The sequence below is a fragment of the Dromaius novaehollandiae genome, chromosome 15 (assembly GCF_036370855.1).
Source record: "Dromaius novaehollandiae isolate bDroNov1 chromosome 15, bDroNov1.hap1, whole genome shotgun sequence".
Lineage (NCBI taxonomy): Eukaryota > Metazoa > Chordata > Aves > Casuariiformes > Dromaiidae > Dromaius > Dromaius novaehollandiae.
In genome coordinates, this window is record NC_088112.1 from 15,288,458 (window position 1) to 15,305,299 (window position 16,842).

The 16,842-nt window shown below is 36.8% G+C and overlaps 1 protein-coding gene across 3 annotated transcripts in view; it reads right to left on the minus strand.

The window, feature by feature from the left end:
* Positions 1-830: 830 nt before the first annotated feature.
* CPEB4 (cytoplasmic polyadenylation element binding protein 4) overlaps positions 831-16,842 on the minus strand; it is a 46,980-nt gene continuing 30,968 nt past the window's right edge. For 2 of the 3 annotated variants that reach the window (XM_026122610.2, XM_064521016.1), the window contains exons 3-8: positions 13,767-13,940; positions 10,994-11,083; positions 10,239-10,357; positions 9,168-9,282; positions 8,767-8,948; positions 831-5,273 (exon numbers count right to left, since the gene is read on the minus strand). In XM_026122610.2, the coding sequence (XP_025978395.1) occupies positions 5,046-5,273; positions 8,767-8,948; positions 9,168-9,282; positions 10,239-10,357; positions 10,994-11,083; positions 13,767-13,940 (908 nt within the window). In that variant the 3' untranslated portion in view covers positions 831-5,045. Of the gene's footprint in view, positions 5,274-8,766; positions 8,949-9,167; positions 9,283-10,238; positions 10,358-10,993; positions 11,084-13,766; positions 13,941-15,962; positions 15,987-16,842 lie in introns of all 3 variants that reach the window. The other variant, XM_026122609.2, reaches the window with a different exon arrangement.

Consider the following 16,842-nt stretch of genomic DNA (forward strand, 5'->3'; position numbering starts at 1 on the left):
CTTCTTCCTTCTCAGAGTCTCAGATCACAACTGCAAGATGAGTAAAAAGAATCCTTGCTGTCCATGCCATGCTTGGCCATACCCAGGCCCTAACCAGTATCTTATTGCCTTGGCAGTGGTTTCTGACTGATCTGCTGCACTACATGTGCCTTAGTGGTATTCCTCTCACTGAACACGTCACCTGCCCAGTTAGTTTGATTTCTCAGCTGTGTACTGCTTTTTATCTTTGTCCCTATTACTGAGCAGCAGAGAGCACCAAGCAGAAACAAGTCATGAAACATTTGGCTACGATTCTTTGGCCTAAGTGGATATGCTTAAGGTTGTTTAAAAAATACTGCTGAACCTGCTGAAGGGTTTTTCCAAAGCTAGATGAGATTTCTAGACAATACTCAACAAGTACCAAATTCACAAAATTAAGTAGTCAGCATTCAACATCCCCTAAGGACATCATCTGGACAGCAGCAGTAAAGATGCTGCTTCTTTCACCCTGATCCAGAATGCAGTTCTGCAGTCCTAGAGAGACACACCCTTTCCATTTCTGCAATATTGCACATTTATTTCATACCAATTTAACGCAGTGTTCAAGGTACCAGCATCTCTTAAGTGGTTAGTACTCCCCTCACACACTTACCCCCTGCAAAACCATGCTCCAAACCAGTAAGTTTTGACCAGAACAGAACTGCAGAACTTAGCCTAAAGCACTTAACACATCATATAGTCATACATCTGCCGTACACTTCTTCAAAATCACTTCCCAAGCCCCATGCGCTTCAGCCACAAAGGAACATGTTTCTACAGGAAGCTTAAAATAAAAAGGTTAAGAAGAAAAATTGAGTTAAAAGTTTTATTCATTCAACATCTCACATTACAAATATTTAAAAATTATATGCATACTGGTATAAATAGTCATTTGCAAACTATTTAATAACATTAATTTTTCACTAGCACTTCAACAAATGAACTCTTTAAAAAAAGTAACTTGTGTTATATAACTTAGAGTAGAACATACAAAAATATGAACTTAAACGTGAAAATGACTTTAATAAAAAATGAATTACCCTTATTTAAAATGCTATAATAAATACTACAACCTCCCCATACACAGTAAAAACTATATGGAAATTCAGCCAAGTAGTACAATTAACTGACATACTTAAATAACTTTTCCTTCTGATAATATGAGCAATACATTGGGGGAAAAACATATTAGGGATTAGTAAAAACTAGACACCCACTTGCTAAAAGTTTCACTTCCAAAAAATATAACAAAAAATCTGATGAAAATTATAAAAACTAATTATACTTTAAAATTTAAAAATATAAAAAATAAAACAGTTGAATACAATATTGTCCCAATTCTTACAATGCTATCACAGTAGCTTTAAAATAAGATAATAAAATAAAGCAAATGACCAAAACCTTTTATTCCATTTTTTAAAAATAATCTCAAATTTACATTAGTAGAAAGATTGATTTCTGATTCTTTTCTTTAGAAACACCAGCAAGAAAGAGGATTTACTAGAACAGTAGAAAATGACATTTTTAAATGTCTGCAATTAAAAACAAAGAATTACACTGCAAAGATCTTCCAGAAGTCTGAAATAGGTATTGCACATAACTTGAAGTTAACTTGCCACAATTCATCACATTCAAGTTTTAAATCACCTTTTAACAGAAGGTTTAAACTCTTCAAAAACAAAAGGGGTGAATTATCAAGTCTTTCCAACAGCATCCTTATAAAACGCTAAATTCATTCACTGCAAGTTTTAAATTTGCATTCTGCAGAGGTCTGTGTATGGAGAAGTATATACTATACCAAAAAGCACGGGGCAGTGGGGTTCCTTTACATATAAAATAATCAGAAACACTTTATTTTACATTGCAAAAATAACCATGTAATTACTCTGTAACTACATTGTAAATACATGGCCAGTGCCATGCTAGTGTGATAAAACTACATGCTTATTAACCCCTTTGCAAATTGAAGTGATACCCTACGACTTGTAAACTAATTACATGTTAATTATGTTTGGAGTGACATGGTAACTCCAACTACAAATCCCATGTAATCAGAAGGACATGTAATCACCATTTAAGTACAGAGTAATGTATATAATTGTTTATGCCCTGTAAATCGAAGTGTAACCAAATAATCTGTAAACACGCTTGTCACACAATCACAAGTGAATATTAGTAGAATAACAATTTCTTACATTAGTCATGCATACTAACATTACATGCCTGCCACCTAGCAGGCTCTCTTTTATTCTTTAAATATAATTTAAAAGAGCAGACACATTTCTGCATCAAACACCTAACATCAATTTGTTATTAATATTAAAAATGGCTAAACATTCACCAAAAACGTCTGCATTTGTGTATAATTTTTAAAAACTTAGTAAGAAGCGGTAGACAATTTTGATGTTTCTTTACTTTGAAATTTCTACACTATATTTATGCATTTAAATTTCAGGGTCTAAAGACAGTGTCATTTGTCACTTTCATGCTTTTCTTCTTTAATTCTCAACTTTACATATACTATTTCTTAAATTATATGTACACCAAATACCTGGTGCTGGGCTAAGATGTTTAAGCAACATGCTTTCTTTTCTCTGCAGATTCTAAAATAGCATTGCCAGTGCACAACATCCATAATTCAAAATGTATGCAGAGCACTGAAATGTATAAAAAGCAGAATATAAGAAAATAAAATTTATTAAAATTATTTATATTAAAAAATGAAGTATATGAAGATCTCTCAGTAATAAAAGTACAAAAAGCTACTCTTTGCAATATGAAAAATTGAGGTATTGCATAAAGAGATATCCCGTCAGTGAAAAGTGTGCCTAAAAATGCTCACTGTTGGAAAAACAAGATATACAAAAGTAGTGCATAACAAATATACATTATGTGCATGACAAAATAAGTTAGCTACAAAAACACTGTACCGAAATTCAGCAGGTCATGTACAAAGGGAAAAATTATTATTCAAAGCTAGTTCTCAAACAGTGTTATTTCTTGTAATGGTAACCCATCTCACCTGTTAACTGGGTAGGATCGGCACAATAGCACACCCCAAGCCACCTACAAGCATTAAAAAAATTAAAGGAACATTCCAACTATAATTATGTACTTCAGAGAAAAAAAAGTCCCTGACAATCTACACAAGAGCACTCTGCATTTGCATTACTGTTGTCAATATTTTCAGGGATTTCATTAAAAGCAGCTCCCTTTCTATACTTGACTAGTAGACAGCAAATGTCTCCATTTTGACCTTTGGAACTTGATAAGGTATAGTTCATTAAAGCCTGTATTGAAAATAAAAACTGCTTCTCATAAAGATAATCTGGGGTGGGGGGAACGGGATGAGGGGGGCCGGCAAAGGCTTTTATGGAGCAGATGTTTTCCAAGCAGTGCTGAGGCAAGTCTTTGGTTTGAGAGAATCGAGGATGGTACCATGCCAGTCGGGCAGTTTAGAAGATTGCCACTGAATTTGTTTGTTTGTACACTGCTAAAACTCATTTTAGAAGTTGGCCAGGGCATTAGTTCAAAAGTAATAAAAATAATTTTCAGAACTACTCCTTCATTCAACTATTTCAAACTAAACCCCTGCACCCACTCTTCATCATTCAATTAACATGTACTCTGTTAATGCTTCTCAAGGTAGAACTTATTTATAATAAAGCAGGCATTAACTTAGCAATGTTGGCACTTCAAAATACCTACGTTTCCTTATTTCCCCATATTAAGTTCTGGAAAGGAGGAATCTTAGCTGGGATATTCTTCTACAGGAAGAGTAAGAAAGGCATATGCATGTTTGCACTGTCTCGCACACAAATTCAGGGAACAGTGCAAAGCAAGACATGGAAATTACTTAGCTTTATGCCTTCTGTTACAACTAAGTTAGAGGATATTTAAAACTAACTTTACATCCAAGATGGGAAACCAATAAGCAGCCAATTTTAGTTTGTGTGACACACTGGAATATCAAAACTTCAATAAAAATCAGTGATATCCTTGAGGTATCTTCAGGTTTTCTACTTTTTCATGTCAAAATGGAGAGCAAAGGCTGGCCCCTGATGAATGTTAGTAATTAGGATATAGAGTTATATATAGCCATCAAAAATAAAATCTATATATTCATCCTTCAGGAGAGGAAATGCCAGTTAACTAGTTGTCATTTTTCTAGCTTTGGTAGGATTTCTAGGGCTGTAACCAGACAATTGAATTCTCTTAAAGAAAAAAGAAAGTGCACTCTCCCCTCAGTAGTAACTTTACTCAACTTTTACATTCAGGAGTTCTTAAAATGTAATCATTCTGATGAAAATATAGTAAGCTCTGCCTATCTCATTAGTAATTTGGATGTGGGTGGTAGTCAGAGGCACGGTCAGATACATACCGAGCTAAAAATTCAGCCTCAAAACCCTTAAGAGATAAAAAAAAAAAAAAATCACTATTATAATGCTGCTTGAACTTTGCTCATGCTTTTCTGTTGCTTTAAACATGCTCTTTCCTGTTGATAGGTAAATGCTAACTTTATCTGTTGCTGGAAAAACTGAAAAGTCAAAACAAAAAGAGAGGCAAAAACAGGCTTCCCTGGGGGAAAGTGTCAGAACAGACCGATAGTGTTATTGTTACATGGTTATTTTAATAAAAGTATTCTTATGTTCTTTATTAACAATAATTTAATTAAAAAACCAAAATACTCTATTGTTTCAATTCTCTTTTCTTAATATTTTTCTCTCCTCTAAGAAAATGTTGCATGAAATTAAGTGTTCTCTTGGTAGTAAAGACAAGAGAATGCAACTTACTTGCAACACGTTATCAATACGAAAAGGAGTTCCCAATACAGTTTTCAATGACAAGATTCTACAAAATACCCATATTATAGGTCATTCTTTCATTATACTATTGTTAAATTACAGACTACTACAAAAGGACATGCTATCTTGAATAAGAGAAAGGGCCGGGTGGGGTAGGGACAATCAGGATAACAGAAGAGTGCACTTAATTTGAGGCCTGCATATGAGCACTGCAGTAATCACTTAGTTCCAGCGGAATGAAATATGTCTTGGGCGATCTCCTCCCTCCTTCACCAGGGGTTTGTGGAATTCCCTGCCAGCGCGTGAATGGATAGCAGCCCAGCAATATTCACAGTAATACTGCAGACAGGTAACATTAGCACAGAAAAATGGAGCAAATTTTCCACCACAACGGGCCCCCTGACATTCATCGCAAAGCTGATCATCCAAGACATATGGCTTAACTTCCACCTGTATGCAGAAAACAAGAAGAAAGTTTGCAATTCTTAGTAACAACGTAGGAAATGACAATTCCACATTATTTACCATCTGTATTCTAGCAGGATTGAGATCACTTGATCGTAGACATTAAACACTCAAAACTACAGGCACTTAACTTGAGAACAATCCTGCTCCCACTGCTCCTCCTTGTAGCTTAAAAAACCCAAAATTGATGCTCACCATCTTTATCACGCATGCTGTAACCTATTTAGAAAAAGTACCAATCAACACATTGTTACAGAATTTATGTCCATAGATTCTTATCAAAACCTTGGAGAATTCTGGGGGTTTAAGTATGGTGATGCACAATTAAGCTCCTACCCTTTTAGGGAGGAATATAAACTGTTTACACAACACTGTAACTGCAAGTTAAAAATGCACGTAGTCTGCAAATTTCAATGTCTGAATTTCCAACTTCAAAAATTTTCATTTATTATCTTTAATGAATAGTACATTTCTGTTTCCTTCTACCGTGGCTTACTCCACTCAGCAAAAGGAGACCTACCTCATCTTGCTGGTATCAAATGTAAAGCTTAAAACGCCAACCTACGCAGCTGGCATTAAGGACAAGATGATGCGTAGCAATTCAGCACAGGAGACAAGAAAGGAGAGGAAAATTTTCTTCAAGTTCTTAACTGATAATAACTCACAGAAACTTACCAGCTGGTGCTCCAAGGATACATCTACACTGCAACATCTGCAGGCTACTGGCTTTTAATCTACACATTTGCATACCAAAAACAAGCCTGCTGTACCGTGGGCTACAAAACCCTGTCCGCGGCACTCCAGGACGCTTCCTCTGCGACAGGCACACAGTGCTCCCCGCTCTCAGCGCCCAAGCTGCGTGGAGTACAGCTCGTTTAGACGTGTGTACATGTTTAAATCACAGCTGCAGCACTGCCATCCCCTAAAGGCTCTGTTTCACCTCATAACTAATGATCACCTTCACTCCCATTCCTCTGCTTCTTAGGACTGCTCAAGGTCGATGCATGGACTACTCAGCAGCACAGCACGAAACCTCAACTTAAAAAAAGTACAGCTACATTACAAGTTCCTATTCTGGAAGTGCTTGTTAGCCTTCTCTGAAGCCTATTTAATCATTTTTTTCAAAAACATTTCCAAATATCCAGACCAAGACTAGTGTCTCCAATGTTACCGTTCTGTTTCTGCATCTGGCATAGCGATGGTCTTTTGTAGACCTCAGGGATCTCGTAGTAGTATGCCAACTAATCCAAATAAGGACATTCACAAGCTCCTGTGTTTTTAAACTTACCAAATTTTATCACAGTCCAGGCAGGTCACTGCAGTAGTTGATGCCATTTGTGCTTACAGTACAAACAAACTACTCAAAGCAGTGTAGTAGCCTTGCTTTTCCCCTCATTTTTTTCTGTTTTCCATTCCTGAAGAGTTCTGTTTCTCAAACATCCCTCCATGCTAACCCACAACAATAAATGTGTAAAACAGCAGAGGCAAACACATATTCCTAACATCATATCACCTTCCCGCTTCAACACCTAGCTTGGCTAACTAGTTTTAGATGGGCAGTCGGTGATGAGCGCCTTCTTCTATAAACGCTAAGGAGCAGAAACTACAAACATGCTATACTTGCCTCCTTAATATGGAAGCTGTCTTCCTCTATTACCAGTGTCCCAGACATACTCAGAGGCTGGTCTAGGCTGCAACCTAAAGGCCAAACTACAGCAGAAATAATTATACCTCTGCTTGCTTTGGCCTGCAACTGCAGCCTTAGGTTTTGTGCAAGTTAGCAACCAAGAGATATTGCAGTTTTCAGTATATTTACTGTGTGCTGAAGCACATGTGCCAAACACGACTTGCAAAATATCACCTGCAAATATGATCTGTTACTTGTGCTACATATATTGAAGCTTCTCAAATGTACAGTGTAAAGTAGCTTAAATTACAGCAGTTTCATCAGACACAGTTAGGGTGGCAGTATTCCTCAGAACCTCTGCAGTGCTGGGAGCTGCAGGCCACCGAGCATTTAACTTGTATTATCTCACTGAAGGGCACACCCTTTAACAGCACCTCCATGTCTAATTTTGCAGGAAATCCTTCTTTGTTACTCATTTTATTTTTATGTATATATAAAAATGTTATTATAAGAATTGATTAAAAATTGTATCTTAATAATAAATAGTATTGTCGCTGTTGCATTTATCTCTCTCGTGCATCCAAAACAACTATTCTAACGAATCCTCTGAGCACTTATCTCCCTACATTTCTTCTGAACCACGTACAAAATGGGGAAATAAGGAGGAGTGGGAGGAGAGAAGGAAGGGGAAATAGATTGCAAAACCTTTGCTAGAGTTCACAAGTACTTACTTAAAATCTGCAGTCCCACCAGCTTCAATGGACCTATTCACCCAAGTGTCTGCTTATGCAAGCAGAAGTTGCACAAGGTGGGGGGGCAAATTATTTGTTCAAAGCCATACAGAATTTATTTCTGAGCCAAGATTAGAACAAAGACATTCCAGTTCCCAGGCCCACAGTCAAATTGTTGTTCCAATTCTTCTTCCCCAGCTTTATAGCCAAGCAGGGGTGAAATTATAATCGGCTAATCAGCCATTTAACAATGACAACTGACGGAAGTTTAGAGGTAAGGGCTTTAGGGCTTCCCCCCACCCAGTGGTAATTATAGAATTAAGATCAATAATGACAGTCACATAATCCTGAGTCCTGAAAATCTTGAGGCAAAGCACGAACTAGACAGAACAGTAGATGCAAGGATCTGAGTTCCTCAAAATTGTGGCCTTAAGATTACCATAATAGGCCAGTCACAGTCACGTTTTAGATTAGAGTGCAGTGAGAAGCAAGCTGCAGATCTATTTGGCATACTCCTTTAATTTCTGTTAATAAAGGAATAAAATAAGCTGTAAATAATTATAATAAATTATCATTTAAGAAGTTAACTGGGCACAGCCTTTAAGCAAGCTGTGGAGGATGACTATGAGGCTGTAGTGGCCACCAAGGAGTTTACAATGCATTGCTATGATGCTCTTTAGGACCATTCAGCACATATAACATTAGGGCCAGATTCTGCCTACTCTCTACAGAGATGTAGAACAGGAACAGGAACTGCCCCATCCTTGGCAGATACCTCAGTCTCTGACTTTACAGAAACACTACAAGGGCAAACACTTGCAGTGGGAGTATACAAGTGCAATATTCTTACAGAAGGGCAAGGAGCTGAAATGCTTCCCATGATGCTAGGCAGTTCAAGAAAGTCTGCTTCACAGTTGCCACCTATGTTCCAGAAGCAAGAGCTCTGCACCACTCCTTCATTTTTATTCTGTGTTGTATCTAACCGGCACAATCTAGCCCTAAATATGCAATGGATCTGATCTAACATTTACAGTCTTCACAGTGACGCACTCACATTTACATGGAAAACCATTTCTAGAGAAGGCATGGAGCAAAAATAGAATGTGCTTGAAGACCTTACCCGTTTATCTATCTCTCCATGCTGCAGCTGAACAAAGCGAGCACTGATAGCAGCTATGTAACTTTGTTGATTAGAAAATGCAACCCGCCCAGCTCCTTTTGGGTACTTCAGCTCAGGGTCTGTGTCAATTCCAGCATAGCACACCCCTCCGTACAGGCGATCCATTATCATTGCAAGTTCCACTAAACCACAAAGGAAAAGAAAACAGTGGTGTAGATTTAGTAATTTTTTTCTCCCTTCCTAAAAGCACCAAATGTGACAGTTCATTTGTATTCATGTTTCCCAGTATAAGTGTCAAGAGCACTTAACACTTCCCTTGCTGAAATAATTTGTCTCCCCCCTTGTTCCCCCAATCAGACAGCATATTCAACATGCCCAGTGCTGCAGAACACGCAGTGTACCTGCTCGTAAAGGCCGAGGAACACCACCAACAAAAATGGTTTTTCGTGGGTCAAGAGGCTGTGAACCATCCATAACAAAATCACTATCACTAAGGTTCCAAGGCCGGATCTGAACCTATGGACAAAAAGCCTTTTTTTTTTTAAACCATTCACAATTCAGAAAATATTTCAGTAACATAAATTAAAATAGTATCCTACAAAGAAGAAAATCTCTTAAAAAATTGTATTTTTTAACTCATTTTCTACTTGTTCAGCAATCACTTCTCAAGATGAAATGGTAATAATCTCTATAAAAACAGACCTCTTGAGCATACTAAATTTCACCACTTGTTACCTAAATTTGTAGGAAAAAAACCGCTACTTACACATTTACTTAATCATGACTGAACTGTGGTATATGAACTATGTTATTGCATATGTATCTATGCTATTTGTGTTGTTCTAGTCAAGTAAAGTGAAAGCACTAGACTAGTGTTATCTCAATAGAACAGACTCCAATGCACAAGGTCGTGTGTTTATTTACTACACAGAACTTGCTACTTTGCCTACGGCTGGTCAAATTCAAAGGATAGATACACAGCATAAGTCTCTCCAACTATTAACTGACTTGTTTCAGCCCCCAAAATCATTTGCACTAGTAATGTACAATTCACTGCCATGTTACGTTTTTTGAGGTTTAATTTGTCTCTGTCAAAACACGTTCCATACAGTACTACAGACAGCGTGAATTCTGCATCATTCAACAATAAGCATAAAATACCTGCCTGCAAATATATTTATTACATCAACAAACATGAAATTTAGCAAATCTTTTCTATGAAAAATGTGAATTGTAACAAGACTAAAAAACCTCATGATGTGTATGTAATGCACATCACTGAGAATTAACTTCAGAGTTTAGAAATACCCAAGTTGATCTTCTCTTTGAGAACTTCTTTGATGATTTAAAGAAATTTAAACATTAGTGCTCTAAAAACAGAAAAAAAAAGAAAAAAGAAAAAAAGGGCATCTGAAGAGCACAATTTCTAACAATCATACAGGAGCTGCATAGCCACTGAATATTTTACCTACCGGTTTGTCCTTGATAGTGGGGCTGGAGACACAAAGATAGAGTTTTCCGTCTTCTTCAATACATGCATCAATCAGTGCCTGTACAGAGCTTTCATCTTGGAACAGCAAAAATGCATATCCTACAAATGGAAAAACAAACATACGATTTCCTTTTCTATTGGCATATAGATATAGTCAATAATTTAACCCAGAATTTTGCTTGATGCTATGTCATCATGCTACAGCATAATAAAAGACAGACTTTACAATGCTCTTGCACACTCCCAGCCTGGCCTGCTGCAAGTACTCTGCATTGTCAAGAAGGAAAGCAGCGACATTTGTGACCAATGTACTCTCTCCCCATCTCCTTTGGCAAAGGATAAGTCAAGAGTATTAAATGAACAAGAGCCACAACTCTAGAAGCATGCCTCCAAGTATGGTTGTGAATATAAGCTACAGATCCTTCCAGGCTTCTGTGGAGGGCATTCAGCCCCTTTAAAAAGGGCTGATCTTGACTATTGCTATAAAAATGAGTAAAGCAGAAAAAGGAACAACAGGAAAAAAAAAAGAAATAAAGTAAAAACAGGAAGTTAAGGGAGAAGTGGATAATAATTACAGGACCCTGTTCTACAGTCCATCAGTGCACACCAACCCTAAGGATGCAACTTTTTTTTCTAAACATAGGGTCATTAACACAAAAATCTTGTCCAAAATGGAGCTTTACTGAGAAAAAAAAGATTCAAAAATACTCATATGATATTAATTATCAGACTTACCTTTAGGAGGAAAGTAAGATTTGCTCTCTGCCTTGTGTGGCCAATCTACAATCAGAGGTCCAAAACGACGAAAACTAGCAGTGATCTCATCTATAAAGAGAAAGGAGAAAAAGCATGAACTGAAAATGAAAGCATTAATCAATCAATTGTATGACATGTAAGACATCTGAGCAACACAGATCTTGGGTAACTTCTTCCCAGGCTACGAACAAACATTCTGCAACCCTAAAAGTTGAGCAGTTTGTGGAAATGCTTAGTAAATGACGACAAATCTTTCTAACAAGTCAGAGCATACAGTAGAAAACAAAACAGTTGAAAGATCAAGGTTTTCTTTCCATCGATGGTTATAAATAAAAGCTCATAACTTACTAATTCAAAGAAATGGAGTCACTCAATCTATAGAGCTATCATAACCTAGCTTCAAGCACTTTCCCACAAAAAGTTTACAGATAACTTGCTGACTTGCTAGTAAGTCATCAGATCTGCCAATCTGTCTTGTAATTGTGCAAAGACTGGAGAAAAATGAAGGGACAGCCACCTCCGTTCATATCATGTGCCAGTGCCACAGCTGCAAATATTATCTAAGCTTAAGCTCAGACTAACTTACAGTAAACTTGCAGAACACAGTTGTGTGATTTTATAGGAGAGATGGCAAACAGCACATCACTGTATCATGAAGCAACTGTTGCATCCATTTTAAATTTTTCTTCCACCTCGTACTTCCGGAAAAAATTTACATATGCTAGTCCTCTAGAAGCCTTCTAATTACAACTCTGTTCTTCCTGAAATTGATTATTCCCTTCCCTTCTCCACAAACATACTTGAATCATCAGTAGAGAAAAAAAAATTCTCTGGACAAGAAATTTTAATTAAAAAATTGAAACAGAGATAAAACATCCTGTTGCTGGAGTGTCATCTAAATTGGCACACTGCTCAGCAGTACTCTGCTTAAGGTATTACAGCGCTTTCTATATTAGCAATGTTTAATGCAACTGCTTTCCCCACAGTGTTTCACCATTCTTCCTTTTGTCATCATACTTCTCAGAAAAACGTTTCATTAAGAAATCTCAGACTCTCTTGATTTTTATTCCTTACTGATACAGTCTCAAAACCAGGAATAACTCCACTGGGGGCTGCTGACAGCTCTGACAAACAGGCGAAATGAAAAGCCTAAGAGAATGGTACTTTATGAGCGTTCCAGCCTGTCCTATCCAGAGGATACTGCAGGACCAGGTTGGAAACTCATCAACTGTGTTTTGTTGGGGGTTCTTAACACACAGTTTAGAGGAGTTTCCTACGCTCAAACTCTGTTAGAAATCTGCAAAGGTGTTACTAGCGCTGTCCTTTTCAGTCTGTTTATACTCTTTGCCGACATTGCTAATGTAATAGCAACTTGACAGGCCACTGCACTGACAGCTCTCTGTGCACTGCGGGTCAGCAGGATCATATACTGCAATGCAAGGGTGTCAAGGTTACATGCTGATGAAGATATAAACCACAGAAAACAATACTTACCATGTATCTGTTCTTAAAATAGAGCTCCATTCACAACAGCACTTAACACAAGCTTAATGTTAAAGCACATACTTAAAATACCTCAAAAATTTGGTTGTGCAGTAGATTTTAAATCGCATTATCCTTACTCTAGTTGACACGGGTAATTTACAGGAAGAGTGCTGACAGAGGCAACTTTGAAAAACTCAAGCTACTCTCCAAGCACAGGTTTAACAAGGGTCTTATGCTTCAATAACTAGTGCCTACACAGACCAACGTATTCATGCACTCAGCTGCTTTTAAAATAACAAAGGTGGAAGAAAAAAGATTAAAATAATATGTTTTCTTGTAGATGCCATGTTATAGTCAACCTTTTAAATGCTAAAGGCAAAAGCTATGGTAATCAGGATTAATGTAGCTCTTTTGTTTGACACGCAAGTCAGGTTGTCATATTACTGTAGTATGCAGTGACATGTATTACCACTTTCCCTCACATGAAAAGTGGACATTAAAACAACAAACTAAGAAAAAGCGATAAACCATGAATTTTTCAGGTTTATAGTTCTCACAGTTAACTATTGTGCCTTCAGGATGATACACAGCAAAACACCAAAGTCTAGTCAAAAAAAATTTCACAACAATTGCATACGATAAATGCTTTTCATAAAGATTGCTGTATTCTGTCGCCTCAGTCTGCGGGATGCACCCAACAGAAGTCCTTGGCTCCTCAATATATGCAACTGCCTCTGCATAGATTCATTTTTTTCTGAGTCTTCAACACACATGTATGTTAAGAGCTACTATAGGACATAATCACTGGCCAAAAACAATCTCCAAGCAATTTCACATAAGCATCTAAATAATGAATTAAGACTTATTAGGACTATACAAACTTCATAAAAAAACAGCAGCACTCCTCCTACCACTACCTTCTGGTGCCTATAAACAGACTGTAAAGTAGTGGTGAATTTCAACAGGGGATATTTACTTATTTTCCCATCACCATCCCTTTTTTATAATTTTATATTGTTAAATGTGTGATGAACACATGATTCTACTCTTCGAAGGTAGAACAATGCTGTAGCCGAAACTAGTTTCGAATTATCTCACATTTGACATGGACTGAGAGTGGTGACATACAGAGATCTATTTACATATCAAAGGTCTTCTGCAGAGTTTGGAAAACAATCATGCCTTAGCTACCAGACAAAAGGTTTCACACTGCAATTTTGTCACTAAGCCACAAGGTGTATTTCTGGTTAAATTTTTCCGGGCATACCTTCATCAATATCTGGTGGCAGTCCGCCGACAAAGACTTTACGTGAATACCGTTCCACTCTTTCTCCATTCTGGTGAGAGAAGCAGTGAGGTGATCCTAAACCACTGTGAAGAGTCTGATCCCCACGTCCATCATCCAAGAACCCGTCTTCCATTGGAAACAGTGAAGACTGACCTAGAGGGGGTTAAAAAAAAATAAATAAAAGAAGAAGGGAAAAAAAAACATACATACTAAGAGAAGAAAGTGCTGTTTAAATTTAAAAAAAGAAAACCCCACGCTGGCTGCTGTGTTAGCAGGAGAACTGTTTACAATCTTGCCTTTTAATGAGCAGTTATGGTCTCTATATCATATGAACCTTATAGGTTCCAGTACCATTCAGTAACTCAAATACATTATTTAAGAGAAAAAGTCACTATCTTCTTCATAACTAAATTACGACTAATGAAAATTTGAAACAAAACAGTATTTCCAATGGATGCTCAAACTGACTATTTTCCATAATATTTTGTGCTTCTGAACAAATTTCTTTTAAAAGATGCAAAACAGAAGAGTGTATAAGCCCAATTATTTTCAGGGACTTTCCCAATAGCAGACATTACTCAAACCTAAGCCATATATATCACTTCCCAGTTAACTCCCTACCCTGAGCAGATACAATTTCACAGTACAGATGGGAAAACAAGGAATTCTACCAGCTAAATACATTACACATATGAATCACCTGGTATCAAAACCCTTCATAAACCATCCACTTGTAAATAAAAAAACACCCTAATAAAAACAGTAAGATTCACTGTAAATGCCTGCAAAAGATGCCTGAAAACTAGCCAATACTGTGTAATTCCTCGGGAAGACCAGGTTTACTTAGATGTTACAAAAGATATTGGTTAATGGACTCACTCTAAGAGAAAATGTTGTAGCATGCTTCTCCTATGCAGTCCAATGTTCTCCTACTATAAACTTTTATTATAGATTTATTTAATAAGTTTTATTACTTTTAACTAAGATTCTTATTTTGTATAACATCATAAACAGAGCATACAAACTTATCCCTTCAGTAACTTCACCCTTTAGTTACAACATTCAATAGTTAGACAATAAACTGAACAGACTTCTACTCATTTAATGGGTGTAACAGGAATAAATAAATATATGAAAAGTAAGTAAACACATGAGGTGTGCTAGAAATGTTTGGATACATTTTATTTTTACCTATGATACAGTATACTATGTCTGCCTTTTCAGAGTTCATTACAATCTAACACAGTAGTGTACTGGTAAGGTTAATTTATCCTGCTCTGTTACTCTTCATTCAAAATGAATTACATTAATTTACCTGATTTTAAAAACAACTTCTTGAAAACAGGAAATTTGACCAGTTGCAATATCCAAACATTTTCCATGCAAAAATCAGAGAGCCCACAGGTTTAACAAATAAATAAAGATCAACAGTCCATAGAATTTATATGAATAAAAACCAAAGACTTGATCAACTTTTTTGAATCTTCAAGAATCTTTTTATGCTTTTAATTAAAGTAACACTTTGAAAACCAACAATCAACCATAATTCAGCCTATTCCTGTAACTCAGCAAATCTGGCTTTCTACCATGACCAAAATATTGTAATATAGACTTAAACGTGATTTTGTTTCCCCCCAGTGAATTGATGCATATTTTGTTTGTCTCTTAAGACCCCAATCCTGCAGGTGTTTTTGGAAGGGAGCAGTTCTCCATGCCTAAACAATCTTCTTTTAGGTTCATCAACATTACCACTCGTGTTGCATAACTCAACATGCATCCTTGCAGGATCTGACACTTTAACCTAGTAGGCCAGGACAAGTATTCACTATACTCTGTACTGCATCAAGAAAACCACCAGTACCCAAAGAACCAAAGATAAACTTCTCCAGTATTGTCATTGGTAACATACACACAATGTAGCTCTCCAGTGTAAGAATTCATATAGATGATGTCCACTGAAAGGATTATGATCATTTCAGTCTAAATAGTATACTACTCTGGAATACAATGTAATTCAGTTAAAATGTTTATTTATGGCATGCAGACTACATAAACTTATGCAAAACTGATGGTTTTTAATCTTAAATTTTGGGATTTGCTTTCTAGTAACAACTTAAGGTTATTTCTCCCATGAGACATTGTCAACATTAGAAAATTAAATAGGAATACTGTTACCTCGCCTTCTCCCATATGTCCTTGCTGCATGTTAAATGAGAAAGAAAACAGCCTTTCAAACATTGTTATAAGGACCAAAAGACCTTGTTTAATCTTCTTTATACTAGCTCAGTGATTCTCAAGCCCTTTCATACTCCAGGTTATTTAAATTGGTATTCAAAAGCTTATCTCCCCCACCACCCACAATACCATGCCTTCCTTGCACCATCTCTCGTTACTCATTGATACGAAACATTGATAGGAGGCCAGCAAAGGATGTACGTATACTCAAGAGACTTTTTGAGAACAGTTTTAGTTCTTAATTTGCACATTCCTGTTAGTATCTATTCCTTACTTCTCTGCTGGATGTATGCCTGTTAGTAAATTGATCTTTTCTCATGCACCAGGTCTCTTCACACTCATTCTGCAATGCAACATGCTCCCTACCTCCAGAGCTTCAAGCATACTCGAACATTGATCTCTGAACTGTCGGAAAAGCCCTAACACAAGGAACGTGAGCGACAATTGTGTTTATTTTTCGTTTGAGATTAGATCGCTAAAAACGCTTTGTGCAACCCACAAAGTGCGCGGTTAAGTTGTTAGTGGCAAATAACCAGCTAAAAAACTTAAAAGTCAGAGATAACATCTGGGCCACTAAAACTGCTTTTCAGAGCTCCTGCAGTCTGTGTTCAACAGTATAGATTTTCTTATACTAACTTACAAATTCACCATAATTATTAGACAGCTACCTACTGCCTCCTACTCTTCTTTCTCCCAAACAAATCAATTCTACCACAAGTGAGTACAACATTTTTCTGTACTGGCTTCCAGGACCTGCTGTCAGAACATGGCCAAACTTTCTAATCAAACTTGCACATTCTTTCAGTTTTAAAGATAATCT